Source organism: Aspergillus luchuensis, chromosome 2 (genome assembly GCF_016861625.1).
Source record: "Aspergillus luchuensis IFO 4308 DNA, chromosome 2, nearly complete sequence".
NCBI lineage: Eukaryota > Fungi > Ascomycota > Eurotiomycetes > Eurotiales > Aspergillaceae > Aspergillus > Aspergillus luchuensis.
The window spans coordinates 382338-403913 of NC_054850.1; the positions used below are offsets into that span (position 1 = coordinate 382338).

The 21576-nt window shown below is 51.0% G+C and overlaps 9 protein-coding genes across 9 annotated transcripts; 3 read left to right on the forward strand and 6 right to left on the reverse strand.

The window, feature by feature from the left end:
• Window positions 1-128: 128 nt before the first annotated feature.
• Window positions 129-1181, reverse strand: AKAW2_20144A (GFA family protein; the record flags this gene model as incomplete). Its single annotated transcript, XM_041684825.1, has 1 exon — window positions 129-1181. The coding sequence occupies one exon, from the start codon at window positions 1179-1181 to the stop codon at window positions 129-131; it is 1053 nt and encodes a 350-aa protein (XP_041538970.1).
• Window positions 1182-5292: 4111 nt separating this feature from the next.
• Window positions 5293-7181, reverse strand: AKAW2_20145A (putative protein kinase C substrate; the record flags this gene model as incomplete). Its single annotated transcript, XM_041684826.1, has 3 exons — window positions 5293-5942; window positions 5999-6946; window positions 7073-7181. The coding sequence occupies 3 exons, from the start codon at window positions 7179-7181 to the stop codon at window positions 5293-5295; spliced, it is 1707 nt and encodes a 568-aa protein (XP_041538971.1).
• A 294-nt stretch (window positions 7182-7475) lies between these two features.
• Window positions 7476-8593, forward strand: AKAW2_20146S (uncharacterized protein; the record flags this gene model as incomplete). The annotated part of the gene is made up of 3 exons (XM_041684827.1): window positions 7476-7495; window positions 7568-8045; window positions 8126-8593. The coding sequence occupies 3 exons, from the start codon at window positions 7476-7478 to the stop codon at window positions 8591-8593; spliced, it is 966 nt and encodes a 321-aa protein (XP_041538972.1).
• Window positions 8594-8927: 334 nt separating this feature from the next.
• On the reverse strand, window positions 8928-10251 carry AKAW2_20147A (mitochondrial 54S ribosomal mL50 protein; the record flags this gene model as incomplete). The annotated part of the gene is made up of 3 exons (XM_041684828.1): window positions 8928-9203; window positions 9280-9730; window positions 9821-10251. 3 exons carry the CDS (start codon window positions 10249-10251, stop codon window positions 8928-8930), a joined length of 1158 nt encoding a protein of 385 aa, XP_041538973.1.
• Window positions 10252-10847: 596 nt separating this feature from the next.
• AKAW2_20148A (thiolase family protein) lies at window positions 10848-12089 on the reverse strand (the record flags this gene model as incomplete). The annotated part of the gene is made up of 1 exon (XM_041684829.1): window positions 10848-12089. One exon carries the CDS (start codon window positions 12087-12089, stop codon window positions 10848-10850), a length of 1242 nt encoding a protein of 413 aa, XP_041538974.1.
• A 933-nt stretch (window positions 12090-13022) lies between these two features.
• Window positions 13023-13940, reverse strand: AKAW2_20149A (uncharacterized protein; the record flags this gene model as incomplete). The annotated part of the gene is made up of 1 exon (XM_041684830.1): window positions 13023-13940. The coding sequence occupies one exon, from the start codon at window positions 13938-13940 to the stop codon at window positions 13023-13025; it is 918 nt and encodes a 305-aa protein (XP_041538975.1).
• Window positions 13941-14987: 1047 nt separating this feature from the next.
• AKAW2_20150S (uncharacterized protein) lies at window positions 14988-15872 on the forward strand (the record flags this gene model as incomplete). The annotated part of the gene is made up of 2 exons (XM_041684831.1): window positions 14988-15204; window positions 15256-15872. The coding sequence occupies 2 exons, from the start codon at window positions 14988-14990 to the stop codon at window positions 15870-15872; spliced, it is 834 nt and encodes a 277-aa protein (XP_041538976.1).
• A 2480-nt stretch (window positions 15873-18352) lies between these two features.
• Window positions 18353-19686, forward strand: ARO4 (3-deoxy-7-phosphoheptulonate synthase; the record flags this gene model as incomplete). The annotated part of the gene is made up of 3 exons (XM_041684832.1): window positions 18353-18395; window positions 18458-18513; window positions 18670-19686. The coding sequence occupies 3 exons, from the start codon at window positions 18353-18355 to the stop codon at window positions 19684-19686; spliced, it is 1116 nt and encodes a 371-aa protein (XP_041538977.1).
• Window positions 19687-20525: 839 nt separating this feature from the next.
• Window positions 20526-21446, reverse strand: AKAW2_20152A (cytochrome c oxidase assembly protein COX14; the record flags this gene model as incomplete). The annotated part of the gene is made up of 2 exons (XM_041684833.1): window positions 20526-21016; window positions 21122-21446. The coding sequence occupies 2 exons, from the start codon at window positions 21444-21446 to the stop codon at window positions 20526-20528; spliced, it is 816 nt and encodes a 271-aa protein (XP_041538978.1).
• Window positions 21447-21576: the final 130 nt, after the last annotated feature.

The following is a 21576-nucleotide window of genomic DNA, read 5'->3' on the forward strand; positions in this document are numbered from 1 at the left end:
GGATAGCCCTCCATCCCACTTTTTGCTTATCTCCGCCGGCCCATTAACTTAGTTACTACAAGCGATTTATCTAGATAAACATGCAGTTTACGTATGGAATGGCAAGCATAATTCAAACGGCTCTGCATTCAAGCTCTGTCCCCAAATTCCTTCAGTCCATCTTGCAGGTGTTTGATCAACGCCTTATCCGCTGCCATCTCCGCAAAACTTACTCTATGTGTGGCCCATTTCAACCACCCACTGGCCCTAGCACCCTCTTCTGCTCGAAGTAGGCCAACACTCACATCTATCAGCAGTGGTCTTTCGTCGTCATGCCAGAAGAGGGATGCGCCACAGCGGCTGCAGAACTCGCGGTAGACACCTGGGGAACTCTTGTACTGTCTCATCGTGCCGGCGCCAAATGCCAGCGGCACCTTGTCCTTATTGTAAATATTCGATAGAGGAATAAACGCCCACGGCTGAATAGGGAAACCACTGGCTAGGCGACACGAAGGACAGGCGCAGGTACCCGCCAGATACTTAGTATTCTCATCCTGCAGCCACCACTTCACGTCTTGGGGATTGCTTGAGGACTGTGAATGATACGGTGCAAGCACATCGGACCACGGGGAGGTCGGCTTGGTGGATGAAGAATCGGGCCGCGTGATATGAAATTCAACACCCCCGCAATGACAACGGGCAAGTAGCTCGTCCGGATTCCGGGACGACAGCTCGAGTCCGGCCTCGGGCTGGCTTGGTTGGTCGCTGGAAACCGTGCGTAGCCAACATGCTGGAGCCGGTTCTTCTGGCTGTCCAGAGAGAAAGGGTGTCAGGCCACCATCACGCGTCTCGGCAGCCCGCCAATGCCGTATAGATTTGGTTGGGGGTAGTCTCCCCGCCAGCAGTCCGGCTGCAACGAAATATTGTCCTGTGTGTTTCGAATGGGCAAAGACATGAGCGCCACAGGTTTTACAGAAATAGCGGCTTATGCAATCAGCTTCCTGGTACTCCTGGAGGCTGTCAAGGCTCTCTGGCTTAGCCTGCAGGAGGTAGTAGGTCGAGCACAGCATTCCGGTGACCGTGCGACAGGCCGTGCAATGACAGAAATTGAGTGCCGAATGGTCGGTAGATTGCTTCAGCTCGATCTCCTGTGCCACACCTCCGCACAGGCAAGAAATGGGTGTCACTTTGTCTTCCTGCATGTTTGAGGGCTGGCCAATAGCGATGGAAGTAAGTGGGTTTATTTCACAGTAGAGCAGTAGTAATGTTAACCCAGCTCAGCTGCAGGGTCATTCACTATCTGGGTCAGGATCATGTTAGCTGGGAGAGAAAACAAGAGTAAAAGACAATGATGTAGTTAGTAATGCATGCATGCATGCATCTGCCCTGCTGCATCCTCTTGGGTAAGCATAGAAAAGAGCTTACGACCAACCTGCAGCAACAGGAAAGATTGAATACTAGTAGTATCCAGTCAGGGAGATGAATGGCGGAGGGTGACTGGAGACGAGGTGCAGAAATGTGCTCAAGTTCAGACCCGCTAAGACCCTCGCAACTTAACTATAAATACCCCGCTCCTCTCTTTTCTTCCCGTCTTCCCAAATCACTGCCACTCTGACCACTTTTCTTTCCAATCTCCACGGAAAAGAAGACTTTTGTCCTTTGACTCCAAATCTAAAAGACTTTTTCCTCGTCTTTAAAACCAGTCATCATGGGTAGGTGGTTTGCTTAGCCCTCATCAAGTACCCTTGTTTTGTTTGTTTATTAGTGCGGGGTACGGATGGATGGGACTCGAATCAGTTTGATGTTTGCTTTAACGCATCACCATCCTTGTCCTGGCAAATACTTGTGCTTGAAATAATTATCTTATTACACTATCATCACCTGAGTATGGTATACAGGGTCGCTAACCTCGATGACCGACAGGTAACGACCACGGTTGCAGCTGCGGCGCCTCTTGCCAGTGCCCCGCCGGCCAGTGCCAGTGCCCCGTACGTTTCCACCTTCTAACTTACTACTACTTGTTGACGACCATACTGATAGTTATATTTCTCATCCTACAGAAATAAACATCTCGCTCTAAGGGATATACGAATAGAATCGGTGGACGACCTGCTTGTACCTATCTGAGTCTAGATCTCATGGAGTAGTAACAGAAGATGCTATGCTGATTGTCCTATGTCTTGTTCTATCATCTTACTATGACAAGCCTAGTAGATAACAAAAAAACGTAGATACTACACAGTAAGAGACATGTGATGAAATACGAAAATGCTAGTGGTCATAGCATGATGCATGTAGTATGTCCTGCTGACCCCCTCCCCCCCCTTCATGGCTCGGTTTCTTGAACTCTATCGTATATGGTATATTATACATGTTATAGTCTTCAAGCTAGTTTAAAGCAGTTACCAGTAGAAGAATAAGTGATCACTTGGTAGCTATACTTACACAATCAAGAAACAAATATAATAGCAACAAACGATATACCCAGACCTGGTAGAAAATCAAATTACAAAATCAGTTAACATAATTAGTATTTAGTTTGTACCCCAGTCCCCGCTAATAGAATCTACACCACTACCAACAATACCCAAGAAAGCAATTCTCAATCAATAAGTCAAGTTAAATCATTGAAATAATATAATCAAAAATATATACGTCTGAACACTCAAAACATCACAATATAATTGAAATTCATAACCTCATCACCCATACCACTATGCAACCAAAACCAATCTCCCCTACACCAATGGCCCTAATCCCCCCACTCCCCTAAAGATTCAACCGTCGCATCGAAGTCAAAGAAGACATAATGATAATGATAGTAGCAAGCAAGACATTTGCACTCGACATCTGTTTTATTTTCTGTAATATTTCAACGATGGCAAACTATGCGAGGCGGGGTGAGGCGAAGCGAAGCGAAGATAAAAAGGGACGAGGCGTTGTTGTTGCTGTCATAGTAGGAATGTATTGGGGTTGGTTTGTTTAGTGCTATCATAGTAGCCTGTCAGTATCATTCCACATCCATACTACTACTATCCTCTCATGACTAAGATGGAATATAGTATTCGAGGATGTGTAACACACCTTGCAGTTAGCGCAAGAGCAGGAGTTGCAGCTGCCAGAGCAGCACTTGCACTCGCAGGGGGCCATGGTGATAGATAGGGTAGGTGGGTAGTATATATACTATGAAAGTATTTGAGAAGGAGTGAAGTATACTTCGTAATGAACAGACAGCAGTGGATGAGCGAGAATAAAAAAAGAGCGAGGATGTGGGATAGAAGAGGGTCTTTATATGCTTTTCTTCAGGAAAGAAAACGCTATGCTGTACGACTGTTTGCTTTACTTTGCTTTACTTTTTGCCCCTCCTCAATTCATCCTATTCATCCATCCCTGGAATAAGAATCTGCCAGGTGACGGATGGGGATAATCGGTTTTGAGTTGTAGTGGATACACGATGGGTACTACTACTTGCTGTGTCCCACAGTAGTACTACTACTAGTAGTAGTAGTGTACTTCATAGATTGCAACTGCAGGTGGAGGTGGATTCGTGCTATAGATGACTGGGTCCAAGTTTACTTTTGCTTGCTGCAGCAGGCGTGGGAGAGTATGGTTTGGTAGTAGTCACCGGTACTAGGGACTTTGGTTTGTATTTTCTTGTCTCTATTTACTTGTTTGTACTTGTACTCGTTACTACTATTACTAGTAGTAGTGTGTTGCGTGCATGGATGATATCGTTACCACCCATTCCCCCAAGCTTAGAAAGATGCCCTATAAAGAAAGGCGAGTAGATGAAACAGGCCACCGCGTTAATTTACCAGTAACAAGCATGGAACACCCTGGTCACTACTATCCCCGCTTGCTAGCCGGTTTATTTTCTTCTGTCTTGATCCCAAAAGTGCCCTGGCTGGAAACTTAGTCCTGGGTATGTTAGACGGATGATGTTTGGTCTACCATGGTCAAGGTGGGGGGAAGTTTGGGAAGGGAAGCAGATCAACGACCAATCGGTCAATAATAGGGAGTGGTCCTGCAACTAAGATGCTGGGGAGCTATCATGCCACGTTGAATCAGGAGAAGAAGGAGGAGGGTGTGGTGGAGGTGGAGTCAAAAAGGCAAAGCAAAGTGAGGCAGCAAGTCGGAGATGTAGGAGGGGTTTGCTTTGCTTTGCTTTGCTTTACTGGGTGGGGGACCCGTATCGGTGAGATCATATTCCACTTCCTCTCTGACACATTCTCTACATATCTATTCTAGTTGTTTGTAATAACTATCACTGCATGTAGGGGATGTAGCCAGAACTGAGAAGAGTCTTATGTACAACTAGTATCTATTGCTAGTGGTGATAATGGCTAATGGCAACCCCTCCATCCACAGACTCCACCACTGTACATGCCCTGCTGCTTCCAGAACGATCAAGGTATGATGATACTGATTATACCTCGTATCTAAACTTCCCTACTAACTCCATCCAAAGCGATGTCTTGCTCCATTTACCTCTTTCAGCTATGGAGAATGAGTCTTTTTTTCTCTCCCCCACCAGGTGTTTCAAAACCCTCGATCGTGGCAGGCCCCGGAGAAGAGTGGAACCCTGAATTCCCAGCACTGCTTATGAGAAGCAAAACTTAGTATGTAGGTACGTAGTATCTCCAGCCGCGAAAGGCGCGCTAATCAGAGAAAAGGTAGAATAAAATAAGAGAAAGGAAAAAGAAGGTTCGTTCGCAGTCACCACCAACTAATCAGCAGCCCCACGGGCGGGGTATGTATACTTGGGTACTATGGGTCGAGAGAAATACCAAAGAAGCAACACCCAAACAACCAAGCAGCGTCATTACGATTATTTCCATCTGCTAATCATTGCCTGGTTGGTATGGGGCTTGTTGATAGACGAGGCGAGCCAACAGAGTGAGTTGCTTGCAGCATCGCCTGATCGGTGTTGAGGGTTGTGGGGTTGCTACACCAAGTTTTTACTGCGTCTACTGTATTGTTGGGATTGCAGGATGGGAAAATCCCATCAGGTCAGACGGACCTATCTGATCCTGTCTGCTGCGTCAAAAGGACACTACTACTACTACTTCACTGGTCGGCTACACCAGGGAAGGGGAGCCCGGGATACTGATAACCTCCCCAGAAGATACTCCGATGCCATCCGCTAATCAGCGGTTCTGCTAAGTAGCAGCTGCCTAACCAACGCTAGGGCTATTAAGTCAGTAGCTTCATGGATACTCTCAGTACAACAGATGCTGTGTATGCAATTCGAATAAGCAAAACCTATGAAATTGTAGCGCTCTAATATAACCCTGAACATGGTTCCATCGCCGCTCACAGCTCATCCTTGCGGTTCGGGGCGGCTGCGCCCTCATCGCCTCCGGGACACACAGCCGGCGACGTGACATGCATCGAGTACACGCACTTCTCATCTTCCGCCACCTTCAGGATCGCGTCCTCTTCGCCGCAGGTCAAGATGACCGTCGTCGAGCGGGCTGGTCCATTCCAGCAGCCTTGACCGTTGGCGTACTGAAGAGTGACCCTGTCTTCAGGGACAATCTCGCCCGCCTCGTTGAGCACATCAACACTCACGGATCCAATGCCGGTGTACTTGCCCATACGTGTGGATCCACCGCCCTTCTTCGGGATCTGTTTGGTCTGGTCCAGGAAGCAGTGCTCATACGTGTACTCACCCGAGTCCTTGGAGATGCAGACGCCCTTGAGAGCACGGAAGATGGACCCGACACCATAGTCCGTCTCAAGATCGGACCTGTGATCCTTCAGCTGTTTCTGCTTGTTCTCAAGCTCCTTCTCCACTGACTTCACGGCTTCGCGTGCTTCTGACACAACCTTGGACTCGGACGTAGACGTCTCGGCCGCCTTGGGTAGGATTCCGTTATCTTCCAAGAGGCCTCTGACGAAGAGCACCTTGCCTTCAATGAACTCAACCAGGGAAGACGGAAGGTAGGCTGCCAGCTGGTAGACTAAATCTGATGTTAGCGCGGGAACTCGATGACCCTCATTAGAATAGATCACATACCAAGACCAGCCTCACACCCATCCTCTTCATTCTCCCACTGTTCCCAGTTGATGCCCGCCTTCTCATCATCAGGCTTGGCGATTTCATCCAAATCACGGTCCTGAGCGTTGTTCACAGCGCCCTCAAGAGTGCCCTTGGCGGCGTAGTCTTCCCAGCTGCGCACAGCGCGCTTAACGCCCTCATCGTTGAAGTTGGGGTTGTATTCCACCTTGAACTTAGACAAGATCTCTTCAAGCTCCTTGACACGGGCACGGGTATCGTCACGCTCCTTGCGAACGTCCATCAGGGCGTTCCGAAGTTCCTCAACCCGGCTCTTAGCCAACCCAGCAAGCACATTGACCTTGCCCGCCGCCTTGCCCTTCACGACCTTGCTCGCCTCCTGCTTCTCCACCTCCTCCAGCTCCGCCTGAAGATCATTGACCTTCAGCTCCTGGGCCTGAATCTCCACTTCCAGACGCTTGATACTGTCCTCGACCTCCTTCTGCTGTCTACCAGCCTCCACGAGCAGATCCTTCTTCTTCCTCAAAGCCGCAGTCATGGACTTCTGTCTCTTCTCCTCCTTCTTCCGCCATTCCTTGCCGATCTCCTTGCACTTGTCTTCACACTTGGTGCCGCCAACGCGGGCCCACTCGTCACTGCCGTCGCAACAGAGCTCGTAGTCGCAGATGCCGTCATTGACCCGCTGGAAAGGGACGTAGCCGGGCTTGTGGCCCTTGTTCTTGCAGTAGAATCCCGGCAGGGCGGATGCCAGCTCGAGATCGTCGCTGCCGGGGCGCTCACCCGGTGTTAGGGCGGAGTTGCGGGACAGGAATGCACAGGCAGATGTGCCAGGCTCATCACTGCCATCCGGGCAGTCACAGTAATCATCGTTCACGGCGGAGAAGGGAATTTGGATGGCCGGGTGGGAAATGCACGTGAAGGTGGTGGTGTCTTTGTAGAACTTGGCGACTGTCAAAGACGAAACCAATTAGCACGAGCAATGCAACAGATCATGAATGAATGACGAAGATGCAGCCTGAGGTATAATGGGTGTGCGTGGCACGACCTCAGCTTAGATATATAGATGGCACTTACATTCGGGACTAACACCCCGGGGACGAGAGGAGGCATCACCCGCCGCAGCCACGACGGTCGAGCAAGCAGCAATGCTCACCAAGAAGAGCGATCCCTGAGGAAGTATCATGGTGGCAGTGGCGGCATTGAGCTCCCTGACCAATGCTGTGTAGGGGCACTAGAAGACAAACTAGCGAGAACGAGACAAAAAGCAATCAATCAATAAATCAATCAATCAATCCATCACCAGGAATGCGGAGAGAGCTTCTGGCCAGCTGGTGATAATCTCCCGCCCATTCTGGGGCTCGCTGACTCAGCTCCTTATCGGCCTGCCGCTGTTTCTGTAAATGAGTGGCAAGCCCGCAACAAGTCCGCATTCATTTCTCATTCACAACTACTTACCATAGCACTTCTCAGCGAAAATATGGGTAATGATGGTGGCAGGTATGCTCTTAAAACCTCTTTCACACCCTCCCAGTCTATCAAATCCAAATCACTAACCAACTGCACCACCAGTATCCCAACCCGTCGCGAGCTCGTTCGCGAAGCGGCCCGCAACCCCAGCACAGCGCAAGTAAAAGAAGCGCAGCGCGAACAACAAGAACACTCCTGGACGACGTGTCCGATATCGCACAACCAATTAATGCGACCTATAGTCTCCGACTGCGTTGGGAACCTCTACAATAAAGACGCCATTCTCAGATTCCTCCTCCCCGGCGACGAAACCGACGGCATCAGCTCTAAGGCAGATTGCGAAGAGATTCTCTGTGGACGGGTCAAGGGACTCCGGGACGTCGTGGAGCTGAAGTTCGAAGTCGACACCGAGCGCGAGGCCCATCCCGCCTCTGGAAAGCAGGACAAGCGTGAGGGGTGGATCTGTCCCGTCACGGCGAAGCAGTTGGGTCCGAATGTCAAGTCGGTTTATTTGGTGCCGTGCGGTCATGTTTTCTCGGAGGAGGCGATTCGCCAACTCAAGGGGGATAAGTGCCTACAGGTATGTTATACCGTCCTGTACCATTTTTTTTTGGGATTTCTATATGCGTGTTGGTGGGATCGGGGGCTAATGAGTTACAGTGCGACGAGCCATACACCGCCGACAATGTGATCCCCATCCTCCCGACCAAAGAATCCGATAAGCAGCAGCTCATTGAGCGTGGACACAAGCTCGCAGAGCAAGGTCTCACGCACTCGCTGAAGAAAGCTCCCGGCTCGAAGAAGCGCAAGAAGAACGCCGCGAATGGTGATGCGACGGATGCGGGCAAGGAATCAAAGCCCGCAGAGAAATCTTCAAGTGCCAATGCCAGTCGGAGTAACACGTCTACACCCACGCCCGGTGGCTCGAGTGGTATCAAGAATGCCGCTACTGCGTTGTTGACGCAGCGGGTGCTGGAGGAGGAAAACGAGAAGAAAAAGCGGCGGAAGATGCTGGGGACCAGTGACAACATCAGCAGTCTCTTCACGAAGGAGTCTAAGGATGCCCATGCCAAAAATACAGACTTTATGACGAGAGGATTTAGTCTTCCTGCAGCGGCTAGGAAGTAGTTGTTGAACGTGGCGGTGCTTGCTTTTGCAGCTTCGATACAGATATATGGGTGTTAATTCATTAGGCGTATGGGGTTCAGGCCCGGCTACGGAACCGGTCTTTTCTATTTCACTATATCATATTACGCTTGAGATATGCTAAAATGCTAGCCATTCAAGATAGATCGCGGTGCGATCTATATCAATGCCAAATGAACAAAAAAAGACGTCAATTCCTATTGTACAGCAAAATTTCGTACTAGATATAACATGCTACAAGAACTAGAGATAGATAATCTTTGAGCCAGCCAGCCAACCAAACAAACCTGCAAGATATGTATGCCATGCAATCAGTCTATGCAAGGAGTCCTCTGGAACGAAGCTCGGCTTCAATGATCTTCCTCCGGCCCATCTCGTCATCGCGGTGCAAGCGGGTCTGTCTCTTCGAGAAGACCTTGATGTTGGGCAGGGACTGGAGCCGGTCATTGTGCTCCAGAATTTCAGCCAGCTTCTTGGGCTTGGGGTTCAATTGACCCTGGACGTAGTCGATGGCCTGTTTGACGGTGGTGATCTGGTGGACGATGTTGTCGGGGAAGAAGTGGCCGCTCAGCTGGGAGAATCTCTTGAGGAACTGTTCAACAAAGAAAGGTTAGCGACTGTCCGCACAGCACATCAATCCAAGTAGAATAGTAACGCGGGAAACTAACAGCAAACTTCGTCTCCTGATCCTCCAAAGACAAAGTCAAGAATCCCTTATCACGAGCATCCTGGTATCCGAAGAAAGGAACCTTAGAGGTCTCCTCTTCCTCACCCTCCCAAGCAGCCTCCTCGAACTCCTCGACCTCGGCGGTTTCCTCAGCAGCCTGCTGCTGCTCCACAGCCTCGGGCTGACTACCACCGATCTGCTCGAAGATGTAAACGAGGGCCTCCTTAGCCTGCTTGTTGTGGTACTCCAGCGCGCTGCCCCAGCTACCAGCCTCATTAGGCACGATCTTAGTCTTCCAGATCATCTTGAAAACGGCCTTGTCATGTTCGGTGACGTTGCAGACGCTCGTCAACGGCTTGTTCAGCGCATGCATCAGACAGATCTCAACAGCGGCCTGATGCGCAGCAAGAAACAGGGGACCCTGTTTGCGGAGTTTCTTCTTGAGACCGAACCTATCCATCAAACAAATAAACCAATTAGCCAAAAAACAACACCCTAACCCGCGTAATCCAAAACCATGCGGAAGAAAAACAACAACTTACGTCCCAACCCGATCAGCCTCAGCCCGAGGAACGTTCTTCCAACCTCCCAAATGACCCACACGCTCCAACCCATCCCACGTCGTCGCAGGCTCATAGTCAACCCCGGGCTCCAACTGATCAATAGCCTCAGCCTCAGGTGCCGCTTCCGCCGCATTCACCACCTCCGTCTCGCCCTCCGGCTGAGCCTTAGCCTTCCCGAACCTCTTCTCAAGCAAACTCTCTCCGTACGGATCCTTCAATCCCGGCGGGTTATCCGTACCCCAAAGTCTGCGTCTCACTCGCTCACTCAGCGGTGTGTTGGAAGCATGGCGAAGGAATTGCCGGGCAACAATTGGCCGCGGCCGCGCCTCGTTTCTGCATACTGAGCAGACGTACAGGGTCCGCGAGGCGCCCTGGACGTCGAGGCTCAGCAATCGCACGGACGGTCGCATGGTGCTGTGCAATTGGGGTGGGTTGCGGGTTTTGCTGGCGGGTGCCCGGACGGAGGTGATGGGGGATCGAAAAGTTTCGCGGTGGTGAGGTTCCGGCCGGGGAGGTCACGTGAGAAGGGCGTGCATGGGATGCGGCTTGGCGGTCGGGAGTTATTTAGTAGTATACTTTCACACGGAACTATAGGGATGGATATTTTCAAAGTCGTACAGAGTACTGTTGAGGAGGAAGGGGCTTCTCGGGTCTACTTTGTTCCTGCATCTATATCCCTAGGGCATGTCTCTCATCCCTTCGTAAGTTTAGCAACAGTATGTCGATTTACATCGCTGAATTTATAACCCCTTCCAACATCGTTGGATCAGTTGAGCTCCTTATCGCTTAAGAAGTCATCAATACTAGCAATAGTATGTTGATGAAGATAGTCTCATTGAATGTCATTCTGGGAATATAGGTCTTCATACAGGGTATAAATAGTATTTGTGCGTGTATGTATTTACATGCGTCTCTACGCTGATATCATGATAACTAAAGTCGCTATAACCTGTACAAGAAGGAAACGCCCCAAATTTTGTTTCTGCCTTTTGGTTTTGCTCATCCTTTACTCCCGGACGAACATACCAGCCATACCCATACCAGTGCCAATGCACATGCTCACAACACCGACTTCCTGGCCGGTGCGCTCCATCTCAGGCAGCAGAGTGGCAAGCTGTCTGGCACCGGTGGCACCAAGAGGGTGACCGATAGCGATGGCACCACCCTTGGGGTTAACCTTGGCCTCGTCAATACCCAGCTTGCGGATAGAGTACAGGGCCTGGGAGGCGAAAGCCTCGTTGATTTCCCAGACGTTAACATCCGAGACGGTCATGTCAAGCTGCTGAAGGAGCTTGGGAATAGCAACCGCGGGACCGACACCCATCTCATCGGGAGCACAACCCGCAACGGCAGTACCAACCCAGCGGCCCTGGATCTGAGAGGTCAGGCCGAGCTCGGTGGCGGTCGAACGGCGCATGAGCAGAGCGGCAGCGGCACCGTCGCTGACCTGGGAGCTGTTTCCAGCGGTACTAGCACCGGTGGGAGAGAAAGCGGGCTTCAGGCTAGCCATCTTCTCAACCGAGATGTTGGGGCGGATACCGTCGTCCTTGGTCACGGTGATCTCCTTGGGAGGAGCATCGGGGTTCTCGGGGTCATAGGAGAGGGTCTTGACGGGGATGATCTCCTTGTCGAACAGACCGGCGTTCTGGGCGGCAGTAGCCTTCTTGTGGGACTCGGCAGCGAACGCATCCTGGTCGGCACGGGAGATGCCGTAGCGCGAAGCAACGTTCTCGGAGGTGATACCCATGGGCATGATGCAGTCGCGGGAGTCCTGGGAGTGAGACTCCTTCAGCTCGGGCCAGAGAACGGTGGGGATGGCGCGGGAGCCATAGTTTCTGGTCATGGACTCCATTCCACCACCGACACCGACGTTAATGGCTCCAGAGCGGATTCCGTTTCCAATGGTGGAGATAGCAGCCAGACCGGAGGAGCACTGTCTGTTGATCGTGTGGAAAGGCACGCTGTGGGGGAAGCCGGCGTGGATCTGAGCCATACGGCCAGCCTTCGCACCACCGAGTTCCTGGAGGACGGAGCCGATGGCGACATCGTCAATGAGAGCAGGGTCAAGGTTCGGGTTCGCCTCCAAGGTGGCCCGGAGGACGTGAGCGAGCAGCTCTTCGGGATAGGCGTCCTTGAAACCGCCCTTCTTCGCACGGGTAACCGGGGTACGGAGGGAAGAAAGAATGACAATGTCCGAGGGAGACTTCTGGAGGACCTGGCGCAGGCCTCGGGGAATGGGAGAGGCCATGATGACGGATATTCGACTGCTGAATCAAGCAAGAGACACAGGGAGGAATGGAAGGAGAGGATCTCGACTTTCGCTTCGCCCCGGTTGAAAACCAAGGCCCGGCAACATACTTATATCAAAATATAGCCACCCGAAGGGATTCCGGGGCTCGGGATGGCTCGCGTACGGACTGAGCCAGTTGCACGCTGGCTTCGAACTACCGGCAATGAAGATCGGCTAAGCGCACTGCCGCTGGGGACTCTGGACGAAGGCAAATTTGGGAAATTGTGGAGTCGTCGGCAGTCCCGGTCTGGGGGTTTCCCCGTCTTCTGCTTAAGATTCTGATTGGGGATGTGTGTCCGGAGAACAATCTTACAATGTCAACCTTCGAAGATCATGTCGACTATCAAATAGTCCCCATTGTCCAATATAAATGTAGCTCTCTCTCTCTCTATCTCTGTCGGATTGACGTCCGACAAAGACATCCGGTGCCAGTCACCTGCTCTTCCGCCATCGGATGCGGACGCTTATGTCAGCCAGATCGGAAGAGCAATTCGGAAAACACCATCAACTAACGAACTAGCCACTAGTTAGTTGACAGGGCCCTGAGTAATAGCCCGAACTCTATCGCTTATATAGAACTTCTAGATGTTCGCCGTCAAATGCTCTCCAGGGCCGAGAAAAGACAACAATATGCATTATCGAAGTATAAGCTTTGATTCTTCCGATACACTAGAACCAGTCCTCTGTCCCAACTGGTCGCATCTACAAATGCAAGTCATGCCAATAAAGCCCCACAATCCCGAAAACCGTTGGTATCATAGTAAAAACAGCACAGCCGCCTTTCCCTGTGCATACCCTTCCATAGCGCCTGGTATCATGAGCTCGTCAAGTGATAAAAGTCAAGCAGAACAAATAAAGAAAACAGCAAAGGAACAGAAAGGGATAAGTATGTCAGTGACGGATGATGTGACTGTAATGACCTGGGACCCTGCGCCGACATTTGTCGCAATCCGCTCGATAGCCCATGGAGATCGCTGCCTTCTTCTTCGAGGAAGAGGGAATATGATGCTCTCGTCTCAAGTTGCCCATCGAACCCGCCGGCTGTGACACATCTGGCGTAGTTTCTGAATACCATGGTGGCGGAGACGCTGGCTGGGACATGTATGTCATATCAGCGTCGCTCACAGAGTCCTTGCTGCTGATCGCCATGGCATCGCCATTGTCACTGACCGGACTGGGGAGACGTTGGCCACACCACCAGACCCTGTCATGGCTCGCGTACGGACCTCTAGGAACGCCCTGCGACGTATATGATGTAGAGTTTTGCACCATGTCTCTTACGACGGGACTTCTCGGGGCAGGAGTGTTCCCTTCCGTAGAGTGTGTAGTCGGCTCTTCGCTTATAACCAGCGACTGGTCAACAAGACTATGTGGGATCGGCGACGGCTGGAGACTGTAATTGGTATATCCAGCGACAGATCCCGGGTTGGAGTGTTCAACATTATTGGTCGAACATTGTGCGTCTTTTCCGTTATCGATATCCATGCTTGCGCTCATTATAGGAATACACCATTGCTCCGATGGTAATGGCTGATCCCGAGGTTGTGTCGAACCATGATGGGCAAATTTGTCAGCACCATTATCCTCCTTGTCATCATCCGAGGATTCCACTGGAGTCAGAGTCGAGAAACCGAAGCCAGATGCAAGCCGGTTGCTTTGTGGGGGGGAAGAAAACTGGAGGGCACTTGGGGACGCGCGGAGAGGAAGAGACCTGTGTTTCTGTTGACTACCATTAGTTGCGGGACGAGAATAGCAGGTGTCCTTCAGTCTCAAATTCACGGACCTTTGTCTCGCGGAACACATTTCCATCGAAGTCCTCTTGGTCCTGGTCTCTCTGGCGCTTGGTGGAAAATGCGTACATGGCGCTTTGGGCGCCAGGCCGTACAAAGAGGGCAGTGGAGACCAAGATGTGGAGTTGAATAAACAGAGTATTGCGGTGAGTGTGATTCAAGCCAGGGTCAAGGTCACATTGAGTCTGATGAATCTACTCCGTAGGAATGTGGAAAGCAACACGCGTATGAGAATAGGGGCTCCAATGAGGAAGCAAGTAATATAGAAAAGGAGGCTAGTAATTAATAAGATGACAGGCCATGGCTATGCAGCACGCTGAATAACTGGTCCAAAGCATGCATGGAGTCACACTAGTAAGTAGTTGAAGAATCAAAGAAACCGGAGCTGGAACGTGGATAGATCATCGCAGCAAAGACCGGGACTTATCACTCAATGTCCAACCGGGGTTTAGCGCCGTACGGTTGGTACCGTCACATGTTACGGATTCAGTCCGATCACTACTGATAAATACTGCCGCGGATGTATCAGGTACCTTGAGAGTACATTCTTTCTAGTTACAACTTTCTCTCCTCGGTGATGGGGAAGACAATTACTCGTAAAGTACCAAGTATGTCTTTATTGACATTTCCACATATGTATTATCCAATTACGGATAGTAAATACACCAGTCTAATAGCTTTTTGTTTTTTTAGAAGCCTTCTTGTGCAATCATTGGCTAATAAAGTAAGACGATTCTAAACTCCGTAGTAGGCTTAGTAGTCCGTCTAGAGTCTGATGCTGTCTGCGACCAACAACCCTCGCCAGCTTACTCTCGGACAAACAATGGTGTTTTACTTTGCGAGCAGATGTATATCCACCGAAGGCACCTGTTTTTCCAGCCATCGGAAAGCCATCAAATTGAAAATTCATACTTTGTACTTTGTACAAAGTAGCAGCCATGTGCATGACGTCACGGAAATCTAGGCTTCAAGCTTCGACCTTCAGAATAATCCTCCATGTGGATTCAGTCTCTCTGGTTTTGGTAGCTCAATTCTCAATATATGCAATCAAATTCGTGCTATTCAAATGTCACCTGCAAAAAGTGGGTTCGCCCTCGTGACTCCGGCTTCGAAAGGACTGGGATTCGCCTTTGCGCGACAGCTGCTGTCCAACACGGACCTCCCCGTTCTTGCGACTGCGCGGAGAGATACTGGACAACTCCGGAAAGTCTTACTGGAGCAAGTCAATGATGAGACTGGAAAGGCGGATGAGAGGCTACGAGTCTTTGAAGTTGACGTGACTGGTACTGAGTACACCATCTCCTCATGCGTTCTGGTTCTGAACAATGTCTTAGATGAGGCAACCATACACGCCATGGCTGCACAGATACGAGAAGAATTTCCACAGACTCCCCTGCGTATTGCAATCACCGTACCTGGCGTTCTGCATGTGGAGAAGTCGCCGACGCAGATTGATGCTGCCAATGCTCTGCACAGCTTCCAAGTCAATGCTCTTGGTCCTATGCTTCTGATGAAGCACTTGGCACCTTTTTTGCCAACGAAGTCATCTGCAACCTTTGCGGACGTATCTCTGTCGGCCCATGTACAACGGCCGTGGAAGCTTCCATCGCATGCGATCTACGCGATGATGGCCGCACGAGTTGGGTCCATATCGGACAATTCAACTGGGGGCTGGTATTCATACCGTGCTAGCAAAGCATCCGTCTTTCAGCTGACCAAAACTTTCGATCTGTACCTACGGTCACGGAGTAGAGACCGAGCGTTGGCGGTGGCGTTGCATCCCGGGACAGTCCAGACTGATTTCACGAAAGATTACTGGGATGGCAGACACATGTTGCAGCCAGAAGAATCTGCGGTGAAGCTATTACAGCATCTCTGTGGTATGCAGACCGGTGACTCCGACGGGCGGGGCCGCTGTTGGGATTGGAAGGGAGAGGAGGTTCTGCCTTGAACGATGTGGATGGTACAATAGGAAGTGCATGCCTTGGGTCTTTGTATGCCATGTATGGGCCGATCTTTATTTTGACAACTTTGTTATTTCGATTATCTTTCTTTCTTGTATCGTATGTGGAGTTGCGGTCAGTCAAGGTGTGGAGCGAGATTCATGAGGTGTCGGTTGAGATGAACAGCACAATGCTTGAGAGTGGTAAGTGCTGGAACCATACCAGATACAGGTTTCAATACGAGCATCTTAGCTGATTTTCCGTAGCAGCAATTTTGGACACAGTGGGCCACGGAAAGCACCTTAATTATCTTAGTGTGTATTTTGGTTTTTAAGGCACCGACAGCAGGCTGCATGCAGGGAAACCCAGTAAGGGCAATTCTGTGGGGATGAAGGGGCTGGGGGTCGGCCGTGATGGGGAAGCGTTCTTCCCTCGACTCGGTGGGTGGGCGGCAAAGCGATTACACGCGAGCCGGTCTAAAACGCTATTCCGGCTCAGGATGCCTCAACACCCCCCCAACACGATTTTTCGACTGGCTACCAACACTTCTTGGTCATTCTGAGTTCTTGAAATCGAGCTGAAGCATCCCTGAAGACCCACAGGATCTGTCTGACTCGCCCTTTTCCTTTGCAAGCTCGACCATAGGTCCAGTCAGAGTCCACTGAGATCGGAGCCCTTCCCCTCAAGCCGTGGTAATGGTTCTCCAGTGGAGGGATTCAGAATGCAAATTGATTAGATCGAGTAGATCTACGGTCTAACGGTCAATTCCCCAGGTCCACACGGGAACTGCCGCCCAGGGCCACTCTGTTTTACGTCTAGCTCAACATGGGGTACATACAGGGGCTTGTTACCATACAAGGTGGGCGAGTTACTGGCCTCCCAACTTCCCCTTCGTGGGGATACTCGCACCATGTTTGCCCCATGGGGTTGTCAAGCCTAAACACCATCCAGCTAGGAGCCGGGGCAGTCTCGCAGAGATGCTGCTTGTTGAAAGTTAGCCGAGCGAGATACAGCATGTCCCGCCATCCTACTTCCGTGTGACTGGGCGTATCCAATTTAAGCAAATAATATGGGAGGCTCGGCCGAAGACAGAATAAGCCTCATGCATGGCGACGCGCACTGCTTCCTCGTTGCTTGGCTGACAGTGATCGAACTGCCCAGCAATTTGGACAAACGCCCACTGATGTGGAGGTCCTTACCCCCCCATACGAAGCAGGCTCACTCGATACGCAGTGTTACTATGGAGTACATATGACCCTGCATGCGAGCCGTCCATTCCATAACCCCCGCCTTGGGCGACTTAATTCTCCGGACGGAGTTCGCCATAAGACGATTTGAGAGATACGACACTTATCACACAGGCCTCGTGTGCATAGACCGCAATCGTATATCGGATGATCTCATGCATCAGGAAGACAAACCTATCCACATTATGTGATCAGATGCAGGCGAAAATCTAGAACTCCGACGCGACGCTACGCTACAATGGCCGACTTCAGTCGCTCTCTCGTTCAACTGCAACAGCTCGAGCATTGGTTGTCTAAGCTTTTGAGTCACAAGCTGATTGACGTAAGCTATCTGGAACAAGGCCTTGGAACAATGGCATCCAGCGGTTTAAGAATCCACGATAAAAACCGAGAACCGGAGTAATCCGAATCATGATGTGTTCTAGAGAGCATTAAGTCATGGAGTGACCGATCTGGACCGGTAGGCTATCGTTTTCGATAAGATGCTGGGGGTTGAATTGACACAACCTAAAGCGGGAACCTTATTCGTACCATGAATGAGCTTTTTGAGGTGGATAATTGTGCGAGAAGGAGGGATAAGCTGAGTGTGATCAAATCATGCAGTATCACACACCATGGAGCCTTGATGCATTGATCACATCAGACTCGAGGGCAGTGGTTCTGGGCCATGATGGGAGGGGAAGGGGACCCATGGATGTATCAAGAATGGGTGGGGGTGGGGAGGGAGGACTATTGAACTCTAGAAGCGGGTCAATTGAAGCAGCATCTACCTCAAGTGGTGGATGGAGGGAGGGAAGAGTTGATAGAAAGAGAGAGAGAGAGAGAGAGAGCGATGGGACGATGGAAGGTGACAACATGGGACAGACAATACGGTATTGATACCGCCACCGGTAGGTTGCAGCCAACCAACCTTAAGTTTTGCAAGTGTGTGAATCATCGGCTGGTCCGCGCTCCCGCGGCCCACACTTTCTGTCTCTTCATGCCATTTCCATCTTCTCTCATTTGCTCCGTTTCCCTGCTCTATTTTTTTCTTTTCTCGCTTGTGCCTTGCTCGCTTTCTCTTTGACCCCCGATTTCGCTTCGGTTGTCTTCTCTCCATTGACTCATCTCCATTGCACACTTCCTGGCCCTTCTAGACCCCTTATAAAGGCTGTATTGTTGTCCTCTTCCATCATTCTTCCTCTTTCTTCCTTTCCCCTCATACAGAATAATCCCTTCCACACAGCCAATTCCCCCCCACCATGCCTTTGATCAGCACCACAGAAGTCAATGAGGACACTCGCGGTTAGTAATTAAACCTCATTTTGAGTGCCAATGAGCCTGTACTGATTTGTCAATCCATTCAGTCCTGGGATATGATCCCCTCCTTCCCCCTCAGTACCTCCAGAATGAGATCCCTGGTGTGAGTCACATCGTCCCCCCGCTTGCTTTTTCCCTACCAATTTTTCCAAGTCTTTCCTGTCATGTTGGTTGGGTTCTTAACCCGACCACATTCAGATTTATTCTCATCGTCAATGCCTCGGTTCAGACCATTGGGGCTAACAGAAGACATGAGTAGAAAAAGGAATCCCTCGAGGCCGTCCGCTCTGGCCGTAACCAGGCCATGAAGATTATCGAGAAGAAGGATGACCGTCTGCTGGTTGTTGTCGGCCCCTGCTCGATCCACGACCCTGCCACGGCCCTCGAATATGCCGGCCGTCTGAAGGAGCTCTCCGAGAAGCTTTCCTCCGACCTTTGTGTCATCATGCGTGCCTACCTTGAGAAGCCCCGCACCACGGTGGGGTGGAAGGGTCTGATCAACGACCCCGACATTGATGAGTCCTACAACATCAACAAGGGTCTCCGTGTCTCACGTCAGCTCTACTCTGATCTTACCAGCATGGGCATGCCCATTGCCAGTGAGATGCTGGATACCATCTCCCCTCAGTACCTGGCCGATCTGATCTCTCTCGGTGCCATTGGCGCCCGCACCACCGAGTCGCAATTGCACCGTGAGCTCGCCTCCGGTCTCAGTTTCCCCATTGGCTTCAAGAACGGTACCGACGGCAACCTCACCGTTGCCATTGATGCCATTGGTGCCGCTGCTCACCCCCACCGCTTCCTGGGTGTCACCAAGCAGGGTCTGGCTGCTATCACCAAGACCGCTGGTAACGAGCATGGATTCGTCATCCTCCGTGGAGGTAACAAGGGCACCAACTATGACCGCGAGAGCATCAAGGCCGCCCGCGAGGCCCTGGCGGGCAAGAAGCAGTCTGAGGTCATCATGGTCGATTGCTCTCACGGCAACTCTAACAAGAACCACCGCAACCAGCCTCTGGTCGCCAAGGAAATCTCTGACCAACTCCGTGAGGGCCAGGATGCCATCATCGGTGTTATGATTGAGTCCAACATCAACGAGGGTAACCAGAAGGTTCCCCCCGAGGGTCCCTCCGGCCTGCGCAAGGGTGTCAGCATCACTGACGCCTGCATTGACTGGGAGACCACCGTCCAGGTCCTGGAGGACCTTGCTGATGGTGTTCGTGCCAGACGCGCCGCCAAAGCCGCTCAGGCCAAGACCACTAATGGCACCCACTGAGCGATTGAGGATGGATGATCTGCGTTTACGAAACCCCCAGCGAGTGTGATTCCCTTTTCCTTTTGTTCCGAATAATCCGATCTAGATACCATAGCCAGGGTGCTTTATTTTACCTCATTTTGGTTTCATTATCTGACTTTGCGGGCACGAGTTCCTGAGTTATGGGTGTGTTGGACAGACAGCCTCTGCCTGTGCGGGCAGCATTTTCGGTCTTTGTTCCAGTAAAAGTCTTGACTACTTCTCTTTACACTTTTTATAATTTCTTCTGCCTGTACCTGTTCACTTAGGTTCTGTCCACGGTAGACAGTAATGAATCAATAATAGAATGATGAGTATGATAAGATCTGATTGCCCGTATAAATTCAACTTTGCTCGATTAACCGAACCCTCTTGATTAAGTTTCAACCTTGAGCCATCGACAACACTACTTTAACCAAGAGACGAGAGAGATACCAGAGATAAGAGAATAGTAGATATGTATATGTACACAAGAGTAAAGACAAGAACTCTCACCCAGTAATACACAGGTTGAGGAAAGCAAACAACAGCAAGATAAGAATACAGCTAGAAAGAAAGGGAAAAAAAAACGAGACAAAAATAAAATATAACCCGCATAGACGCCGCAACCCCAGAATGTGGAAAAACAGAAGGAAAGAATAAAAGAAGATGCCATGCAAACCAGAAAAGCAGCATAAGTAAATGTGATAGGCGTCGTCTCTGAGACATTCCTTGTTTTCCCATCCTCACTCACGTACACACACCCACCCACCACCTCCCTCCGCTCTATATGTCATACATCCATTTCCATATACCAAAGATTTCTTGTTTTCTTGGACTCCTTACCGTCCAGTAAACCAGCTCTTCCAGCTTCGCGTCGACTGCTTCGCAGCATCTTCGGCGTTCTCAGCCAACGCATCCAGCTGGCCCTTGGGAACAGCAGGAGCAGTAGACTTGGCCGCATCCTCCGCAGCCTTAGCGTTCAGCGCCTCCAGCACAGCGGACTTGTTGCCGCCCTCCAAAACACTATCGGGGATAGAGCTGCTGCTATCAGCGGCGGCCTTCTCATCCTGCTTCAAACCACCGAAGATGAAATTCTTGACCTGATTCCAGGGCCGCTGCGCCTTAGCCTCCTCCTTCTTCTGCTGGAAGATCTCCCCGATCTTCTCATTCTTCAACAGCTCCAATTGCTCCGTGTTGGCCGTACCGGCAGCATACGCCGTCTTCGCATCCTGCAGTCTCTGCATTTCCTTCTCCACCCACAGAGCCCGCTGCCGACGGTTGTATAGCGTTAGAGAGATGACAGAGTAAACTGTTAGAGCTCCGCAGACACCTGTTTTTTTCATTCCCGAAACGCGTCAGTCAATCGTTATACATCCTCGCGGCGGCCAACACATATGTGTAGTCCATTTGTATCATGGTAATGATGAAAACATACCGGATGCAGCAATCAGCGTGTACACCATCGTCTTATGCGCCTTGTTCGCAAATCGACGTCCTACTTCAATCATCTGATCCACCCGCGATGTCGACTGAGCTAACCGGGCCGCGCGGGCCTGGGCCCTCAACCGCTCGACCTTTTCCTTGGGAGACTCCGGTCTGCCATTGGCGTTTAGCTGCGGCTGTTGCTGTTGCTGGGAGGTGGGCTTGGCCATCGAGCTAGGGAGCTTGTAGGGGGCCGCCGAGCTGGCCGAGCCGGGCTTGGAGTGCGCGTAGGGACCGGTGGCCGTGAACCGGGTCGCGTCTGCAGCGGAGCGGGACATTTCTAGATTGAGTCGGCGAGAATGAATTTGTCGGTGAGGATGCCCGAGGGTGGTAGTAGCAGTAGTTGTTGGTGGTGATATGGTATGATGTGACCGGGATGGAATCAATCGGAACGGTACATTCGGCGGT